The 21,815-nt window shown below is 39.8% G+C and overlaps 1 protein-coding gene across 3 annotated transcripts in view; it reads left to right on the top strand.

Moving 5' to 3' along the window:
• Window positions 1–21,815, top strand: part of BAIAP2L1 (BAR/IMD domain containing adaptor protein 2 like 1) — a 79,627-nt gene that overhangs the window by 8,628 nt on the left and 49,184 nt on the right. For all 3 annotated transcript variants that reach the window (XM_036240443.1, XM_036240442.1, XM_036240441.1), the window contains exon 2: window positions 17,249–17,324. In XM_036240443.1, the coding sequence (XP_036096336.1) occupies window positions 17,255–17,324 (70 nt within the window). In that variant the 5' untranslated portion in view covers window positions 17,249–17,254. The remainder of the gene's footprint in view (window positions 1–17,248; window positions 17,325–21,815) is intronic.

Genomic DNA, 21,815 nt, shown 5'->3' with positions numbered 1-21,815 from the left:
AAATTTTAGTTCTTACAGTTATCTTTTAAAAGTCTCGTTCCTGATGTTACGAGCAGTTGTATTCTTGAAAGGTGCAAAAGTAATAACAAGGACAAGAAAAGGTACAAAAGTAGTCACAACAGCCGGTCAGAAGTAAGTAGCAGTAAAAGTCCAGATGATTAGAACACATAGCCTAGAATAAACCTGAGAAAGATTGAGTTTGGGGGTCAGAACAGATCTCAGGTCACCAGTTCATTTCTGGCCACAAAAACTCAAGTGCCAAAAGAAAATCAGGAAAATCACAATGATAATTCCTTATGCTTAAGTGCTGTGATTTTTAAAAAAAATAAAACTTTAGCCCTTTCTGGTTTGGCTCAGCGGTTAGAGCACCAGCCTGCAGTCCGGAGAGACCCGGGTTCGGTTCCTGCTAAGGGCACGTGCCTCAGTTGCAATTTGTCCCCGGCCCTGGTTGGATGGTGTAGGTGGCAACCACTCGATGTGTCCCTTTCACGTCGATGTTTCTCTCCCACTCTATCTGAACAAAATATCGAAAAAGTGTCTTCGGGTAAGGATAAAAAAAAAAATAAAACTTAAATGGTGTTAGTAGACTAAATTGTATATTTTCTCACAGCATGGGCTTCATCGTGCCCTTGGAGTAGCTGGGGTGCACGATACCAACTATGTCTGACAGTACTGTATATTTCAAGGTGTGAAAACCATTTTAAACATTGTTCTTATTGGACACTCAGTCCAGTTGTGCCCTTTTAAAAGACAGCTTCTTCAGCTAACCAATCCATCCTTTGTTATTCCAGGTTTTGTTTTTTTTTAAATCCTCACTCAAAAATATTTTTCTATTTATCTTCAGACAGAGTGGGAGGGAAGAAAAGAGAGAGAGAGGAGAAAAACATCGATGTGAAAAAGACACATTGACTAGTTACCTCCCGCATGACCCAGACCAGGGCCAGGGACAAGCTGCAACCAAAATACGTGCCCTTGACCGGAATCGAACCCACTACTCTTTGGTCCATGGGCCGACACTCTAACCACTGAGCCAAGCCAGCCAGGGCTGTCCCAGGTTTTTATATGTTCTTGGTAATGTCATATTCCTCCACATGACCTTGTGCTTCAGTTTTCGCACCTGTAAGTAAGGATGATAAAGTACCCACCTCATGTGGTTGTTGGGAAGATTGAACATGATGATACATAAAAGCACAGAGAAGAGTGTCTTAGCTGCTAGCAGTAGTGGCCTGTGTTTGCTAGACTGCAACCACAAGAGCATTGATTTTCATCTGTTTACTGCTTATCCCTAGTATCTTATCCCCAGGGTGACTGACACAGAGGTGGCGCTCAGTAGATACTAGATAAAAGAACAGTGCGAAACAATTACTGGTACAAATTTTTCTGTCAATGAGCTAACCACTCCTTGAGAGTTTTGTGTATGTGTTTACCCTCCATTGTGCTCTTGCATGGTAAGAACTCAAAAATGTTTGTTGAATAAATACTGAAGATCTGTGAATATCACACAGTTGTAACTAAAATCCTCACCTCCGTTGCCCTTGGGCCTGAGATAGCACTCACAGTAATCGCTTCCATGTTTTGAGCACTGGTTATATATATGCCTGGCTTACCACCTATACTCATTCTTTCTGCATCTGTTTTTTTAGCATCATAGCTGTGCCAAGCACTGTGGTCACTACTGGGACCCACACTGGAAGAAAGATAGTCTATCATGATCCACAGTTTATAGCTTGTGCCAAATTTTAGTATCTCCAGCCTTGCCCCTCCACTTTTGCCTTCCCAGCATCCTCCTTCCCCACCATCTCTCCAGCGTTCTTTGGACTTTATTTTGTCCTGTAATGGAAGTGTTGGAAGAAAGAAGGGAAAGAGTAATATACGTGCAGGTTAAGTTCAAGAGGGTATTTTTTTAAGGCAATTTGTAAGATGTCTTTGGAAAATTGGATGTATGAGAGAAGTAGAGGAGAAACAATAAAAAATAAATTTGGAAGTTTTTATTCCCCTTACTGGCATTTGAGAAATATGAGTGATGAACTTGAACTATTTTAAAATTATTTTTGCCGTTTTGAACAATATTTCTCAGACTGTGAGGGCTGTGATTTTAATACAAAGCAGAGTGACCCATCTCATGGGATCTGGTTGAGGGGAGTTTTTTAGAATTATTCCAGATACTATTATTAGAGGTATTTGGAAGGAACTAGTCAACAAAGAAAAAAATGTCACTCGCTATATGAGATCAGCAATTTACTTTGGTCTAGTAAAGGTCCTGTTTACCTGTTAAGTACTTTGGGCCTTTCTAAACAAACAATGGAGCCCATGAGACACTCTGTCCTGTAAATTCATTGCTTGTTCTTTATTCCATGACACACCTTTTAAAAACAACTAGTCAGGCAGGAACACTTAGGCAAACAGTCCAGTATGGTCCGTAGCCTTCAAAATGTGTATCTTTGGACAGCTATTTAAAATCTAATAAAACAGTTACTGTTTCCTTAACATACAACATTTGTCTGTGATAAAGTTATATCTGTCTAAATGATATTCAAGTAATATTAAAGATGTGTTCATTTCTTATTTTCACTACATCAGCCTGGATTGCCTTGGTCTTGTTTCATTGCTGTCTCCCTGTTAGACCATGCATTTTTCAAGGGCTGGAACCTTTTCCTTGTTTATCTTTGTGCTCTCCACATCCAGCATGGGGGTGGGCTTGGGCTCACTATAGTTATACAGTAAAAATTGAACAATTGTATATTGTTTCAAAGGCCCAAATGTGAGAGGATTTTACAGAGTTAGTGGAGTGAAACGTAAATGCACATGTTGTCTAGTACTTGCAGTAATCTCATCCATCTATACCTGTCTCTCTTCCCCTTCTCCCAGTTTCCCCTCTCCCTCTCTCTCTCTTGCGCGCGCGCACACACACACACACACAGCAAAATACCAGAAAAGAGATACATTTTCAGATTCTGACTGAAAGTTATATAGTAGTCAACCTGGTATGTAGCTACCTATAGGCAAGATTGTGTTTCCATTCTTTCAAATAAGAACATGTGCTTCTATGCACCAAGCAAAAATGGATACTCGTATTATTATCATAGTTGGAATCTCAAGAAGTAGTTTCTATTCTGGTCTCACTACTCCTTCTGAAGTTCAAGGTCCAAAAATGGCTTGAATTCTGGGCCAGGGTTCCCAGATCCCTGCCCAATGGAAGTCATTGTGGCCTGAGCATTGTTACACTGTCTGATAATCTGCTTACTGCTGAGGCTAGGAACACCTCCTTTCAGCCCCACAAGTTTACTTGGCACTTCCAAGAAATGTAAGTACATGGAGTTAGAAAACCTGTTGGACCTTGGACCCAGTATAATCATCTGCATTTAAACTACAAGGAAAAGTGGTTTCAAATGATCCCACCCTCAGACAACTATACAACTTTTGTCTAGAATGAAACTATCTTGTGTTAAACTAGTTTCAGACCATTCTTTTTTTCTTCAGGTTACTTTATCAGATGGTCATGATCTCAGATTGCCCATAATTTGGTTCTCCCTCCACAATTAAAAAACAATTGAAAATGTATATTATTACACTAATTTACTGGGTGGGATAGCTCTGGAACTTAATTTTTCTAGATACACTTGATAATTTCATCCAAAGATTTGAACCATTATAAGACACACTTCTTACTTTTTCCCACCAGTGTGTGAATACCTTTTTATTTTGCTTAATTATGCTTTTGCTTCAGAATAGTTCTTGCTATCTCAATGAGGAGGGAACAGGGAAAGTGGAGTTTGTCACAGAAATCTGTTTCTTTAAACCAGGCATGGGGAACATCCGGTCCATGAGCTGCCCCCGAAATCAATACTAGCTGACATCACACGCCTTAACCAAATTAGCCTGACCAAATATAGCAGGCTAATTTTTAAATTGATAACTTTGTATCGCCCTCGAATGATGTTATAAATATCCAAATGGCCTTTGGCAGAAAAGAGGGTTCCCCTTAAACAATGAAATGGAAGTTCATGGAGATGTGCCTTTGGTAATGTTTTGGAACAGGTGGTACACACACCTTTCTGGACGATTACACTGGTTCTCATCACTTGGTTGGTTCTTAAGAAACTCGGGATCTAATAGATGTTTTGCGAATTCTCTGAGAATATTCTAGGAGAGGCGAAGCCCAAAGATGTGGCCCTGTGCTTTCTGACCACTGGCCCAGCGCTTCTCGTGCTCAGCCGTGTAACCCTCAGGCCTCAGGGCTTCATTTCTGGCATGCCCTTTGCACTCTGAAGGGCCACTTTGGCAGAAGGCATTTTTTTATAGACCATTGCCTGGATTATGGACAAAGGAAAGGAAAAGTGAAGACAGAACAATGTTTACGTCGTAGTGGGAGGTGCATGGAGCCTTTTCTCTGGGGGCTGAAGATTTCCTATGAAACTACCTTAGAAGAACACAGTAATTATCTAAATGTTTCATTTATTGCCTGGAGACAACATTTACCAAACTCCTTCCCTAATTACAGCTGGAAAGACAACTGCTAATCCAGCAGAGATTTGTCTCAAAATAGCTGGGTTATCTTTTTCTACTAATGGGTCCAATTGATTTTTCAACAGAGGAAGAGACATTGCTGCAAACAGCGACATGGGCATAAATGCTTTGCAGGCCAGTAGCACTTTTCTGGCAGGTCCTGGAACAGTGTTCAGAAAGGACAGTGGGTGACTTGCATCTCTGTACACCTGACTCTTCTGTGGGCAGGCTAGTTCGAAGAAACCCAGGAATAAGCAGGCACACAGCTTTGTGGCATTCCATAGCAGTAAGGATATAGAGCCTTAATCCTTAACAGCCTGGAACATCCAGGAGTTAAGACTCTTTGATATTGCTGTTCTTTTCCTTTAAAAAAAAATAATAATAACTTTATTGATGTGTAATTTGTAAACTTTAAAATTCATTTTAAATGTACAAGTCAGTCATTTTTAGTAAATTTCCAGAATTGCCTAACCATCACCACAGTCTAATTTTATAACATTTCCTTCATTCCAAAAAAGGTCCCTTTGTGCCTATTTGCTTTCTTTTCTCATTCTCAACCCCAGGCAATCACTAATATATTTTTGGTCTCTCTAGGTTTGGAGTTCATCTACGTTTGTAGTGTTAGTACTGTGTTCCTTTTTATGGCTGAATAATATTCCATTGATGGGTGTACCACATCTGTTCATCTGTTCCCCATTTGATGGACATTTGAGTTGTTTCCAACAAGGTATTTTTTTAAGGGCCATATTACTGCCTAGTATCTAAATAATTTAAATGTCAACTTGGAAAAACATAGGGTTAGGAAGTAAAAATCCCAAGGAAAGCTCTGATGTTTTCAGACGTTGTAAGCCTGTTATGACTTCATAGGTAGAAGGCAGAACCTTGCAGCTTTTGTGACCTCTGGTTGAAGCTGTTACTTTGAGCTAATGAAGTTGAAAGCAGTGGCCCCATTACCTCATCCCAGACTTTCAAGGCTAATTGGCCCACTGGGTCATTGTGTCTGTGGCAGTGTGTCAGATAAGCAAAAGGCACATCATGAGGCTGATTTATCCATGAACACATACATTCCATTTCTTAGACTACTGCGGCTGATGAGGACACTTTGAGGTTAGATGGTTCAGGCACTGTTCTTGGTGCTAGAGGTACAGTGGTCTTTGGCCTTGGTTTACATGCAGTTTCTACTAACGAGACAGAGGAAACAGGTAGTAATATCATGTGAGGTAGCGACAAGCCTTTGGAAAACAGAGAGGCAGGGACCTGATAAAGAGGATTAGGCTGGAGCTGCTACCATCCATGGGAGGAGGAGGATGGAGGAAGGTGTCTTTGAGTGGTTTGGAGCTGAGACCCAGCTGGGTGGGTATCCAGAGATAGAAGAGCAAGCACAAAATCCCTGTGGTGGGAATGGTTTGGGCCTATTCTGAGAGCAGCCCGGAAGTCACTGTGCCTGGAGCACAGTGATGGGGGTGGAGGGGGAGTGGCCACAGCCCAAACCTACTTGATTGCAGGTAATATCCAGGCTTGTGGTGCCTCTTCCGCCCTGTTGTTAACGTGACAGAAGTCACTGGTGGTGTTAATCTGATAGACATGAGAGCTGAGTATAACTTTCACAGTCATGCATCGCTTAGTGACAGGATACATTGTGAGAAAGGCATCATCGGGCAGTTTCATCCTTGTGCGAACATCAGAGTCACACAGGCCTAGACGGTGCAGCTTAACTACACACTTAGGCTATAAGGTATAGCCCACTGCTCCTAGGCTACAAACCTGTACAGCATGTTACTGTACTGAATACTAGAGGTATTTGCAACACAATGGCAAGTATTTGTATATCTAAACATAGAAAAGTACAGTAAAAACATAGTATAAAAACACCTGTATAGGGCAGTGGATGGAGCTTACAGGGCCGAAAGTTGCTCTGGGTGAGTTAGCAAGCAAATGGTAAGTTAATGTGAAGGCCCAGGACATCACGCAGCATGACCGTAGGCTTTATACACACTGCACTTCAGCTACACTAAATTTATATTTTTTAATTTTTTTTTCTTCAATAATAATTTTAGCTTATAGCTTAATGTCATTCTTTTACTTTATAAACTTCAACTTTTTGACTCTTATAACACTTAGCTTAAAACAAACACACTGTACATCTGTACAAATATATTTTTTCTTTCTTAATTTTTTTTTATCCTCACCTGAGGACATTTTTGCATTTATCTTCAGATAGAGTGGGAGAGAGGGAGAGAAACATCGACATGAGAGACACATCGAGTGGTTGCCACCCACACGACCCAACCGGGACAAACTGCAACCGAGGTACGTGCCTCTATTGGGAACCGAACCTAGTACTCTCAGGTCCGCGAGCCAGCACTCTAACTGCTGAGCCAAACTGGACTATGTTTTTTCTTTATGTCCTTATTCTATAAGCCTTGTTTCTGTTTAAAATTTTTTTTAACTTTTTAAACTTTTTTGTTAAAAACCAAGACAGACGCACACTGTAGCATAGGCCTACACAGGGTTAGGATCATCAATATCACTGTCTTCCTTCTCCACATCCTGTCCCCCTAGAAGGGCTTCAGGGGCAATAATGTAACAATGCCTTCCTCTGGAAGACCTCCTGAAGGACCTGCCTGAGGCTCTTCTTGTGGCGGTGTCATTCTCTTCAGATGTATATTCATGGTGGTTTGATTTGTTTCTTTTTTCATCACAATATGGTGGACCAATTCTGCCCAGAAATAAGCAGATAATCCACTGTGCACATTCCTATGAATGAAAACCTTTTTGTGTTGAGGTCCATGTTTGAAACATTCTAAGGAGCTTGTTGAAGTCTGCAAAACCTTCTGCTAAACCCTTCACTGTGAAATCTCTTGGGGGTTCTTCTTATTTCTTCTGCAGTTTCAGGAATACCATACAGAAGTTAAATAGGAATAAACTTAGTATGTACCAGAGTGAGCAGGTCTCAGAGGCATAACATTAAATTTTTAAAAGTAAGATGTAAAAGTGAAATATATCATACCATTTATTTTAGTAAATGCACAAAGCAGAATTATATATTAATCATGACTACATGTGTGTATAAAAGTATAAAATACGTTTTAGTACATTAGAAAGTTAACAGCATTCTTAATTAGTGGTTCCCTCTGGGGAGAAAAATTGGGATATGAAACTTGGATAATGTGATTAAGCACATGTCGTTTTGTAATGTAGGTCTGTAATGTTTCAATTCCTTCTCAGCAAAAGAAATCGATATGACAGTGTTAACCATTATTAATTCTTGTGAAGTAGTTGTGGAATCTTCTTTTTCTTCAAGGGAAAGAAAAGGAGATCAGAAATATTTGTTTGCCTGGGCAGAATTGGTCCACCATATTGTGATGCTATTAGATTAATTGTATCCATCCAAAAATCATAATTACGACTATAAGAAAGCGCTCTGGCTGGTTTGGCTCAGTGGTTAAAGCATCGGCCCACGGACCTGAGAGTCTCAGGTTTGGTTCCCGCTAAGGGTATGTACCTTGGTTGCAGTTTGTCCCCTGCCTGCCCCAGTTGGGGTCGTGTGGGTGACAACCACTCGATGTGTCTCTCTCACATCGATGTTTCTCTCTCTCTCTTTCTCCCTTTCTCCCTCCCGCTCTATCTGAAGATAAATGCAAAAATGTCCTCAGGTGAAGATTTAAAAAAAAAGACTACAAGAAAGCTTCTAAAAGCAAAATAATGTAGAGACTCCCATAATTTCTCATACTAAAATGGTTCTTCGTCATAAAAGCAAGTTTCATCTCACTTTTATTGCACAATTCACTTCAAGGAACTTGTTGTGAGGCCAGAGGGGTGAGTACAAAGGTTCATGGGGAGGTTGTCTGAGCTGACAGCACTTCTTACTGCCCGTGGGACCTTCAGCAAGATTTTAAAAAATCTAACATTTCAAAGATTTGTCTCATCTGTAAAATGGAGATAATAATAATAATCATGTTGTTGGGATCTAATGAGACAACCCATGTGAAATACTAGGCATAGAGCCTGAGACATAGTAGCACTTTATAAATGTCAGAATGTATCTCAGATAGAAAAAGGAATAAAATGTTCTCAACTGAATAAAGCAGATAACACTTTTGATTTCCTTTGTACCACATACACACACTCGAGAGGTTTTTGTATTTATGGTGTCTCTCATCCTAACATGACCCTTTAAGCAGGAGAGCCAGTATCATTTATTTGCATGTCACAGAGCAGAAATGAGGTACCTGGAGACACCTGTGGAAATAGGAATGTTCATCCATTTGAAGAGTTGACTGATATTTTAAAGCTTTTGTCTTGCATTGTTAATTATTACAACTGATTTGGTGTGCACTAATTATCAAGTATTTAGAAGATTAGTAAGTGCTCCATAAATATTAGCTATTATCTTCATTGACTCCTCATAGCCCTTGTGAGGTGGAAATGATTGTTATTCCCATTTTATAAAGGGAGAGACTAAGGCTCAACAGAGTGGTGATGTGATTGGCCCAGGGACTCCAGGACAAAGTTTTTTCATGACATGTCTCATTCCCCCTAGGCTCATTGCTGTGGGGATGGCATGTCACAAATTATATCAAATTGATTTATAGTGCATGTTTCAAATTTATTTATAATGCATATTGATAGTTAGTAGCATACATATATAATACAAACTGAAGGGGAACCAAAACATTATTCACATTTGACGGATGGGAAACATTTTTGTGTGTTTATATATTTGAATCCATGTATTTCTGCCCTAGCTTAATACTTCTTCAAACAGAAAACATCTTGGTTGTCTAATTTTTCTTTAGTTGGCTTGTGCCCCCCATTTAAGATGGGTATGAAAAACCTGACTTTTCTGGCCATCTGTTAGTCCACAAGCAGCTGCCTTTTTGCCCCATTTACTCACTTATATTTTCCCTAAAGGCAGGGACATAATCGAGTATTGATGTTAGAACAGCAGCTTCCAAGAACATGAGGAAGGAGGAAGTAAGATTTTCTATGCATGACGTCTATCTAGAAGTATTCTCAAATATTTAATCCATGTTAACAGATGTTCTTGTCACATGACATTAAATTAGTTTAAGCATTTGCAACATTGCTAAGCTCATTTGTATAAGATTGTATAGAATAAAATAGTATGGAAATTTTCAAGACTACATGCATTACCTGAATCAAGTTATAAAATGATTTACTTAAAGATTCTTAAAACACTTTTAAAACTTATTCCAGAGTGAATAGTACCTACGTTTTTTCAACTGAGAAAAATAAAGCACTCAAATATCAAATATGTCCTTGGTCATGGGGAGAACTGAAAAAAACAGAGAAACAATTCTTAATTAAAGCTCATTTTAACTGGCTAGCTAGTCATAATTGTATTACTTTATGCTTCATAATCTATAGTTCTAGGTTGGTAAAGGTAGTAATTTTTCAAAACAAAGAAAAATCTAAATGGTGAGGAAGTTAAAACCATCATAAGATTGTATACTTCGTTTAAAAATTGTGATCTCTACTCCACAGGAGTAGAGGAAATGGATTAGGTAAATGGATGAACTCGAAATCTGGTGAAAAGGGCCTGGAGGTTCCAATAGCCTGTTCTCAGCATTTTGTGAGGAATAGCTAGCCGCTGATTTTCCAGTGCTGGTGAGCTTGTGCAATAGAACCAGCCCCTCTTCCCAGGAGACTGGGCACAGGTAGTACAGTGACAGTGCTGGTTATTTTATTTCAGCCAAGACTCCATATTCTTCTCTGAGTGGAAATGAAACTCATTCTGTTTGAAACTAGTTTGGCAAATTATCCTCCTTGCCAGGCAGTAACCGGTGGAATACATACTAAGTTTTTGTTATTGATTATAATAAAATCATGCTTAATACCTTTTATAATTATTTTGTTTTTATACTTGTTATCTTAAACCTTTTACTTTTAGGTTAAATTAAAATGGATTTGTTCATTACTACTGTTGATCCTCCCTAAATTTTAGGCTCTGTAAACATTTCAGATCTTGACAAGCCTTGATACAGCATGACCTTTGACCCATCTGCTATCCTCCCTCCAAAATACGGGACTCATTTGATTCACAAGGACACCCACTGCTGCTATAAAATTTTATAGCTGTGGAACACAAAGGCAGCACTGCTTTTTTTGTTTCTGGGTTTAAAATGCATTTACCTCAGTTAAAATAACTAAATTAATGGCCAAGAGCCAGTATAGAAATGGATTTTCCACTGTTCAAAGAGGCCAAAATTTATAGGGGAAAAATTTCTGTAGCTAAAACTAAATAATAAAGAATTGAAGTATATGTTGAACTTTCAAGCTTAAAAACTCTTGCATTTTCTGTGAAGCTGATTATACTCTGAAGTCTTAATTAAACTTTTTTTTTTAATCCTCACCCGAGGATATTTTTCTATTTATCTTCAGATAGAGTGGGAGGGAAGGAGAGAGAGAAACATCGATGTGAGAGGGACACATCGAGTGGCTGCCTCCTGCACGACTCTGACCGGGGCCGGAGATGAACCGCAACCGAGGTATATGCCCTTGATAGGAATCAAACCCAAGACTCATTTGTCCACGGGCCGACACTCTAACCGTTGAGCCAAACCGGCCAGGGCTTAAACTTTTTTTCCTGTAGAATCATGTGTCTAGTGATTTCTGCTTGGTGTTAACTTTGGAAAGTCTCACTAATTCATTGTTTTTGACATTTTAAAGTAGGAGTTATATGTAAACATTTCAAGAATTGCATAAAGAAATCAAATTATATTTTCCCCTTATTTGAATAAGTAGAACTAAGAATAGTCTTGAGAAAGAACCAAGATCTGGGCTTCTTTTTTCGAACTTCTTGTGCTAGGAGGACAGGATTAGCTCTATCAGTTTCCTTCTATTCTTACCATCCAGACTCAGCATCATAAGATTATTATAAGAATTTTAAATGATATTTTTATCTTTTGATTAGAACTTATATTATTACCAACCAGACTTGATATAATATTATAAGAATTTTAAGTGACATCTTTGAAAAATAGTTTTATTAGAAAGTAACCATTTTCTTTTTTTTTAATTCTCACCTGAGGATATTTTTGCTTTTTTTTTTTTTTTAATAGAAGTAGAATCGGGGGAGAGAAAGAGAGAAAGAAACGTTGATATGAAAGAGACACATTGATTGCTTGCCTCCTGCACATGTCCCCACTGGGGCCAGGGATCGAACCTGCAACCCAGGTGCCTGCCCTTGACCAGGAATTGAACCTGAGACCCTTCTGTGTGCAGGCCAATGACATTCTAACCACTGGACCACACTGGCCAAGTCAGAAACTAACCATTTTTCTAACGAAGTTATTAGATTTTTAAAGTTATGGAAATCTCATACATTGCTGATAGGAATGTAACATGGTGTGGCCACTCTTGAAACTAGTTTACAAAGTTAAACACCATATCACGCAGCAGTTGAACTTCTAGGTGTTTGTCTTAGAGATACAGGCACTTATGTTCACATAAAAACTTATATGCGTCCTGGCCAGTTTGGCTCAGCGGTTGAGCATCAGCCTGTGGAGCAGAGAGTCCCAGGTTCGGTTCTCGCTAGGGGCACGTACCACAAACCAAAAAAAAAAAAAAACTTATATGTGATTGTCCATATCAGGTTTATTTGAAATTGCCAAAAACTGGAAACCAACTCAAATGTTCAGTGGGTGTATGGATAAATAAATTGTAATACTTCCATACTAGGAATACTATTAGGAAAAAAAAAAGGAATAAAACTACTGATACACCCAATGACTTGGATGGTACTTAAGGGCTTTGTTCTGAGTGAAAAAGCCAATTTTAAAGGTCACATGATTTCATTTATATACTTTTTCACAATGACCGAGTAGGAGTGATAGAGATCAGGGGTTGCCAGGGGTTTGGATTGGAGGAGGGCATGGCTATGAAGCAGGGAGCATGAGAGAAATCTTGGTGGTGGTGATTTTACAAATCTGTCCATGTGATACAATTTCATAGAGACAGTGCGCCCCTTCAAAAAAAATGAGTGATATAAAAACTGGTAAATCCAAATAAGGTCTGCAGTTTAGTAATAATGTCAGTTTCCTGGTTTCAATAATGTGCAAGATAATGGACTATGGTTATATAAGTTATCCTTGAGGGGGAAGCATACATGAGAACTCTCTGTACAATTTTTACAACTTCTTGTGAATCTTAAACTGTTTCAAAATAAAAAGCTTAAACACAAAACAAGGGAATTAAATAAAGAGACAGAAGTAGCCAGCAGTTGTGGCTACAGGTCCCGTGTTCAGGCCTTGAGGGGCCTTCGTGACTGCTAGATATGGATGAGGTGCTTTTTTTTTTTACTTTGTTACAGATGTTTCTCCCCTCACCCATTGACACCCTCCTCCCCATTCTCCCCTACCCTATCCCCAGGTTTGTTGTCTATGTCCATCGGTTATGCATACATGCATAGAAGTTCTGTGGTTTATCCCTTCCTTCACCCCCTTCTGAGGATTGTCAGTCTGTACCCTCCTTCTATGACTCTGGGTCTATTTTGTTCATCAGTGTGTTTAGTTCATTATATTCCAGAAATAAGTGAAATCATGTGGTATTTGTCTTTCTCTGGTTGGCTTGTTTCACTTAGGATAATACTTTTCAGATCCCTCCACATCGTCTCAAAGGATAAGAGATTTTCTTTTTTACAGCTGCATATTACTCCATTGTGTATATGTACCACAGCTTTTTTATCCACTTGTCTACTGATGGACTCTTGGGCTGTTTCCAGATCTTAGCTATTGTAAATAGTGCTGCTATGAGCATCGGGGTACATACATTCTTTCTGAATATATTGGTGTTTCAGGCTTCTTAGGTTATATTCCTAGAATCCTCACCCGAGGATATTTTTCAATTGCTTTTTAGTTAGAGTGGAAGGGAGAGAGGGAGAGAAACATCAATGTGAGAGAGACACATGAATCGGTTGCCTCCTACACAACTCCCACCGGGACCAGGGATGAAACCTGCAACCCAGGTACATGCCATTGACCAGGAATCGAACCTGTGACCTTTGGTCTGTGGGTTGATGCTCTTAACTGCTGAGTCAAACTGGCCAGGGCTGGATGAGTCTTAGATAGCTGACTGGCTTCAGTAAGACAGGATGAGTAGACCGCCAGTGAGGCATGGTAGATACACCTCATGTGTTTTTCTACTCTTTTTTTCTTGAGAATACGTTAAAATAAAATACAAAATCACTTTTTTTAAATGTTCTTATTCTTTAGAGAGAGGAAGGGAGAGACAGAAACATCGATGCGAAAGAGAGACATCAATCAGCTGCCTTCTGCAGACTGCCTACTGGGGACTGAGCCCACAACCTGGGCATGTGCCCTGACCTGGAATCAAACCAGGACCTCTCAGTCCATGGGACGACTCTCAATCCACCAAGCCACACCAGCCGGGCACAAAAGACGTTGTTGTTTTTTTTAAATCTGTAAATCTATAGTATAGAGACATGAAAAAGGAAATATCAGTTGACAAAAGGCCCAAAGAAATTTGGGGTAATAGAAAATGGACAGAGGAATGATAACTGCCTTAGAGAACTCAAGAGCCCTAACACCCCAAAAGCCTGAAGAGCAGGCCCCACACACAGAAGGTGGGGATGGAGGAGACACATGGGGCTGTAACAGGAGTTCTACAAGGTAGTTAAACTGCCAGGTTCCCTTTTGTACCTAACCACTTACTACCAGTAGTGTCCTCTGCCTGGCAGATTGGAGATTTAATCTTAGAATATAGTGTCTTGGAAACACCAACCGAGGTAGGGGGGATGATGTGAAACTCAGAGCTGAAAACAGGAATTCAGTAAACATCAGCTCAGTAAACTGTGGGATTACCAACCCCCTTCCTGACTGGGAAAACCTCCTGGTGATTGCCCTTCCCCCACCCAATGACAGGGAATTAGAAACATCTCTGGAATGACCTGGTAGCCTCTGGTTACTGTTGCATGGCCAGTTTGTCTGCAGCTGACCTGCTGTCAGTCACTCTGCATGAAGCCTGCCAGTCCATAACCACCCTGCATACATACCCACACCCACAAGCTTCCAGCCAGCATGTTAGAGTTTATTTCTAAACACCAACAGATCAGACAGTTGAGGAAGCCTTCCAACATAAAAGACAGATGAATAACAAACAATGAGAAAAAATAATTAGGAGATAACATGAGGAACTGGAAGGAAATATCCCAAAACTACAGTTTATTCAAATAAGAGATAATATCTCATCCATAAAACAAGAACAGGATGCTTTTAAAAAGGAATAATAAAAAGTAAATAGCCCAGTTGATGTGGTTCAGTGGATTGAGGGTCTTCCCATGAACCGAGAGGTCCTGATTCCATTCCTAGTCAGGGCACATGCCCGGGTTGCAGGCCCTATCCCCAGTAGGGGGCATGCAGGAGGCAGCCGATCAGTACCTCTCTTACAGCCATGTTTCTCTCTCTCTAAAAAATCAGTAAAAACATTTTAAAAAAATAAATAGGAATAATAAAAAATACATAAGTAAAAAGGAATAATCAAAAAAACTTGACAGAGCCCAAATTGAAAATATATCAAAAGTTTTTAAAACATAGTGGGAGATTTGAAATGTAAAGTTGAGGATCTCTATCAGAGATACAGAACAAAAAAGTGGAAAATGAGAGAGAGAAAAAGGAAAAAATTTTGGAGACTAACTACAGGCTTTTTTTTTTTTCCCCCAGACCTGAAGGACATCATTTTCTATATAGATTAGATTGGGTCTTTGTGTGCCCAGTAAAATAAATGAAAAAGGTATTGAGACAGACCTTTATGTAGTTTCAGAACACAGGGAGGGATAAAGCAAAGGCTTCTAGAAATAAGCACCCACCACCACCTCCAAATAAAAAACATATAGAAAGGAAGAAGAAATGATGGCCAACTTCTCTATAGCAAAATTGGATATTAAAGATAGCAAAGCATTATCTTAAAATTTCTAAGAGAAAATTGCTTTCGATCTATAATATTTAGCTAGCAAAATACCAATCAGATGTCAAGATAAAGCTAATTTCAGACACATGGGTACTCAGATTTACCTCTCACACATCAGTTCTTAGGTCATTCTTGGAGAATGGTCTTCAGTAAATAGGAATAAATGGAGAGAGAGAGGAAGATGTGGAATCTAGTTAATGAGAGCTCTCACACAAGGGACCAGAAAGGGACACTCAGGCCAGACTGGCAGGAGGACAGAGAGTCTTTGGAGGACGTTCTGGAGGAAACAGTGGAATGGAAGATTAGCTGATAACGTTGTGAGTTTGAAAAATAATATTGATAGGCTTCTGCTAGATCCAATGGAGCACATAGGTGGGGAGGTGAGATGATTGTTAATTCTACAAAAAACAAAAAGGCTGTACCAGGAAAGAAACTGTAGTCCTTGGTACATTTCTTGCTTTGTAGTGATCAATATTTACAGAGTAACAAAAACCCTATTGACTTACCAGGAAATGGACATTTAACTATGTAGCAAGAATTGGGGAAAGGAAAGTGGGGTGGTATGTAGAGCCACATCCTCATCTACTGTAGCAGAAAGACTATAATTATTGCCCAAAATTGAGAAATTAAGACTACTACTCAAAACTGTGGCAGTAAATACAAGAATAACAGCACAGTTGAGAGTGCTCTTGGAAATAAGGCCCCAGGGGTGGGGATAGGTGAAGCAGGGGTGGTTTTTCATAATAAGCCTTTATCACTGTTTGATAAAGTTAGTATTTTCTAATTACTCTTAATGGAGAACCTTTCTATCCTGAATAGCGTGCATCAAGTATCTACCCCTTTGAATGTTGCTTAATTTTTTATTCTTTGTATTGCCTGGTCCTCTACAAATGTTACACATCTTGGGAAAGGGGCTGAAGAAACTTGAATCGTCTGCCTGGAGTGATTAATATTGTGAAGCTCCTAGTTTTCAGATGGAACACGTATATTCAGTCACTGTGTGTTCTGAGTCGAGTCAGAATCCCCTAGGAATGATTTCTTGTCTGTACTTAAGATTTAGGATATTTTACATTTAGACTAACATTCTAAATAATTGCCTGTCTTATACCTGTTGTAACATTTGTCTGTGAATTTGTGGAAAACGACATCTGCAGAGAGATGGTATGAAATCCAAGGGGGAACCATGCTTCCCATCCACCGCTGTGTACAAGACCTAGCACACAGGAGTAGTTACTCCATAAATACTTAATAAATACACTGATGATTACATGGGGGCGGGGGGCAGTGACCACCTAGAAAGAAAGTGTCCTAGAGCCATCAGCAACACTTCCCCCACTTCCCCCATAATTAGATATACTTAAAACAAAATCTCTTGGAAGTTTCTGTCCAACTGATGGTCAAAACGTTGCCCATATAATTAAATTCCAGTCGCTAGAATGACAAGCATTGGCCAATCTAAACCCAAAAGGTGGCATCAGCTTCTGGGCTCACAGCCCTTGCAGGGTCCACTTGGTAGAGACAGCCTGTCTGCTACTTGCTCCATTTACAGTAGGTTCTAGGCAGCCCTTGGTTAACTGGAGAACTTCGTAGGTTATAGGCATCTTACCAGGGCAGCCCCCTGTTCATTGGTAAGGAAATAGTGCTCTTCATTGCCTTCAGGTCAACATTCATGACTTGTAGACTGTACTGTCCAGCATATAGATATTCCAGGCTGTGTAGTAAGAAAATCTAAAGATTACTTGGTCTACTTTTTGCTTATTTTATTAATTCGTTCGTTTTGTTTGTTTGTCAGAATGTTATGGAACAGTTCAATCCGCGGCTACGGAATTTAATAAACCTAGGAAAAAATTATGAAAAAGCTGTTAATGGTAAGTCTATTTTCTAAATTTGTAAATATTGAGCACATGTAAAAGGTATTCAGTAAACATTTTACTGAATTATTTCAGAATGCTTGATATTGAATTTTTTAAATACCTTTGAATTGTTAGAGATTATTTACAAATAACTTAATCTACAAAACTTTGCAATAATAGGATATTAGTATATTTGAAATGAGTAAGCCGAATAATAAGCTACTATGAGTTATGTATTTTAATTATCAACTCATACTTTTTGACATGGTTCTGTCTTTTATATCATTGCCAAAACATGTTTTCTACTTTTTCAAACAAATTATTTATGAACTAATAACATATTCAAAATGTATACTTAAAATATTTATGTTAGTATCTGCAGTGTAGAAGTTATTCTCCTTTTATTTATACAGAAGAATTTCTTGCCTTTGGGTGTGTCACTTTTGAGAGAATTTTGAGAAGTAAAACTTTTAGCCTGATTGGAAAAAAAATCTAACTTAAAGGTTGAACTTAGATTCTCATCTCAAAATGAGTACTTTCTTTAAAATGAATGTGAGCACTGGCTGTTGTCTCTCTTTGAGAACCAGAGTCATCTGCTCGTTTGAAGGGGCTTCATTTGGGGAAGCTGACATCATGTACACGTGTGTTTTCTTACTAAAAGGTGAATGTTGTCAATGATCACCTTATACACTTGAGGTGCTAGCAATCGCCAAATTCTAACATGGTCAAAACAATGTTCCTTTCTTGTAATCATCACCTCCAAAATACTCAAACCCTGGTTTTACCCTTCGTTTCTAACAGACTTGAAAAAGGCTTCAGATCAAGTTTTGTGTCTTTTATGTATCTCTCATTTTTCTCTTTCACCATGCCCCAGATTTGTGTGTTCCCTGTTGGTTTTGTTTTTTGTTTTTTGTTTTTTTTTTAATAAACTGGTGGCCTCACAGGCCTTCCGCATGAGCATTCCCCAGGTAAAGGGGTGTACTGACTAGACCTTAGATGATGGATGCCCTATTGTTGTAGTCAATGGAGAAGTACACTGCTTATTTGCTTCTGGATCTCTGTGCTGTTTGCCAGACGTTTCCAATGTCAGGAAATGCAACAGGCCTGGGTTTGTTCTCTCTCACCCTCCAACAGTATTGTGACTTCAGTGACTTCTGCAAGTGCCCTCTCCCTCCTTCAAAGAGCAGGAGTCTTGCACAGGTGACTCCCTTGGTGACTGTTTAGTCACAAGGCTGCAAAGTTTGCTTTAGATGCCTCTGTGAAAGAAAACACCATGACCTGCAGCGATTTTTTTCTTTATTTCTAGCATTTGCTGCCTCTCTGAGACAGTTTTACAAGGTGACTCAGTGAGTAGCCTGCAGCTTAACCTCCTGCTAAAAAGGCTTCTCCCCAAAGGGTTCTTATCACTTTAACACCTTCTGGGGACTATTCTGCACCTCCTCGGGTATTTCAGGAATTTCTGCAGGCCCTCTGGTTTTTGCTGAAGCCATTGAGAAATTTAGATAAATTTGTAGAGTCCTTGGTAAGAATTTGCAGTGTAATTGAGAATGCCAGATGAACAGTCAGTAGTGAGGTTATAACTCAGAAGAACATGCACAGCTAACGGCAAGCATGGGATGAGCAGTGTCACTGGAATTTGAGCAATGGAGGGAAGGGGACGGGAGCAGGCAGGGGCCTTTAGGAGCTGAGCTAGCTGATAGATGTTAGATTTTAGTAGGCAGAGGGCTGCATACAAGTACTTCAGGCAGAAAAGACACTTGGGGTCCACACTGGCATAGGTGAGAAACTGTTGGGGAATACTAAAACATGGTGGAATAGGGTCAGATTATTAATGCATTTCAATGCAGAATCAGTTATCTATTGCCTTGTAACAAATCGCTCCTAAACTTGGTTGCTTAAGAGAACAATGGTTTGTTATTTCTCATGGTCCTGTAAAGGCGTGCAGTTCTCTGGACCCCTCAGTGTCACTCCTGCAGCTGCAGTCACCTGTGACCTGGACTAGGCTGGGGGCTGGGCTCCCTCCCTTCTACTGGCATAGCAGGCTGTTCTAAGAGTGTATGCCCCTGTGGGAGTTACAGTGGCTGGTACCCCATTGGCCAAAGCAAGTCATATGACCAAGCCATCCATCAGTGTGTTAGGGGCTACACAGGCTGGGAATTCCGGGAAGTGTGATTCATTGAAGGCCATTAAGTACAAATCTATCATGAACTCTGGAGTGTGGGCTTACTCTCTGAGTAGTGGGAGACCTTTGGAGGTTTTTTGAGCAAAACCATAACCTCATGAAATCATATTTTAAGGAAAAATTATCTGGTAGAAGTACGTAGATTAGATTGATGAAGTAGTTGGTCAACCAATAAAATAGCACTAATATGGAAGTGATGTCAACATCATGGTGGAGTAAAAACACTCCATGGTTTCTCTCCTTAAAATTACAAGTCAGACAGCTGTAACTCCACAAAAGATCCCCTGTTCAACACACAAACACAATCTGAAAGATCCACACATTGGAACATCTGAAGGCGGGCATATTGGAAGGCATGACAGGAGGAAGAACATGGACTGTTCCCTCAGATGAAGTTCAACATCCACCGCTGCTCCTGCTAGCATGGCAGTGGGGGAGGAGTTGGCCCGCACTCTAAGAAAGACAAAGCAGTTTCCCGCCCTGAAAAATCATCTTCCTTCCCCCATCCCCATCACAGCAGAACCAAGTAGAAGTGGCTGGGAAGCTGTAAATAACACAGTCAGAAGCCGATAGCCAATAATTAACTGGAAGGGTGGGGCAGAACCACTGGATCACACACCTTCTCCCCCCACACACCCAGTAAAGCCAAAAACAATAGAAAAAGGAGGTAGCTTTGGAAGTTCACAAAACCATTCCCCCACCACAGTAGTGGTGCCCCATAACCAAGGTGAGCTGGTCACAGAGAGGACCCCTGCAATGCAAATAGTGCAAGTAAGAGAAAACAAAAACTTACAATGTAGCACTACCTACTGGAAAATAAAAGAAAGTACCCTCCCTACCAACTGGCTGAATTGTTGAGAGCAAAACTGTCTCTAAACAGAAGAGTACTACCTCAGATGCTCAGAGAAACAGTCCGTCAAACACCATAAACAACCAAGGTCCCATGGAAGCATAGAAAGAAAATGGAAAGTCTCCAGGAGCCAATCAAAGACGTGGAAGATAGTGATGTAAATAACAGAGAAGTCAAGGTTGCAGTTATGAAAAAACTCAAGAATATACAAGAAAACTCAGGAAGGTAGTTTACTGAACTCAGGAATCAAAGAGATTAAAACTAAAAAAACCAAACAAATGCTGGAACTGAAGAACTCTATGAATGAAATGAGGAATGCATTAGAGAGCATTGGAAATAGAGCAGTTCAGATGGAAGAGAGAATTAGCAAACTCAAAGACACCTAAAAATAACCCAGGAGGAAGAAAAGATAATTAAGAGTTTAAGAAAATAAAGGAAAGGTAATTATACGAGAACTGACTGCACTAGAAAGAGCAACCTAAGGATAATAGGTATATGAAAAGGAGGAGAGAGAGAAAAGGGAACAGTCTGCTCAAGGAAATAATTGATGAGAGTTCCCCAAGCCTATGGAAGGAATGTGCTTTAGAATAGAGGAAGCTAATAGAACGTCTAATTATATTAATGTAAAGAGACCGTCTCCAAGACGCAACTTACTTACTCAAACTGTCAAAAATTAATGACAAAGCCCTGGCCAGTTGGCTTAGTGTTTAGAGCGTTGACACCCAGACCAAAGAGTTGAGGGTTCAATTCCCGGTCAAGGGCACTTACCTCGGTTGCATGTTCGATCCCTGGCTGGGGTCATACAAGAAGCAACTAGTTGATGTGTTTCTCTCTCCCCCTACCTCCCTTCTACTCTATCTTAAAAAAAAAAAACTCAATGGAAAAGTGCCCTCGGGTGAGGATTAACAACAAAATAATTAATGACAAAGAATTCTCAAGGCATCCAGGGAAAAAAGACAAATTTACAAAGTAAACCTCATTTGCCCTGGCCAGTTTGGCTCAGCAGTTAGAGCATCAACCTGCGGTCCAGAGAGACCCGGGTTCAGTTCCCACTAAGGGCAAGTATCTCCATTGCAGTTTGTCCCCAGCCCTGATTGGGTCATGTGGGTGGCAGCCACTCGATGTGTCCCTTTCATGTTGATGTTTCTCTCTCTCCCTCTCCCTTCCACTCTCTCCATCCCACTCTATCTGAACAAAAAATGAAAAAATGTCCTCAGGTGAGGATAAAAAAAACAAAAAAACAAAGTAAACCTCATTAGATTAATCAGATTTTTCAGTAGAAGCATTACAAGGCAGGAGAGAGTGGAAGGAAATATTCAAAATATTGAAAGAGAGGAGTAATCAGCCAAGGATAATATATCCTGCAAAGCTGTCCTTTCAATACGCAGAAGAAATAAAGGTTTTTTCCCCCAGACAAACAAAGGCTGAGAGAATTTGCCACCATAAGACCTGCATTACAAGAAATGTTGAAAGG

Source organism: Molossus molossus, unplaced genomic scaffold (genome assembly GCF_014108415.1).
Source record: "Molossus molossus isolate mMolMol1 unplaced genomic scaffold, mMolMol1.p scaffold_m16_p_4, whole genome shotgun sequence".
Classification (NCBI taxonomy): Eukaryota; Metazoa; Chordata; class Mammalia; order Chiroptera; family Molossidae; genus Molossus; species Molossus molossus.
This window is presented reverse-complemented; position numbering and strand designations above follow the sequence as displayed.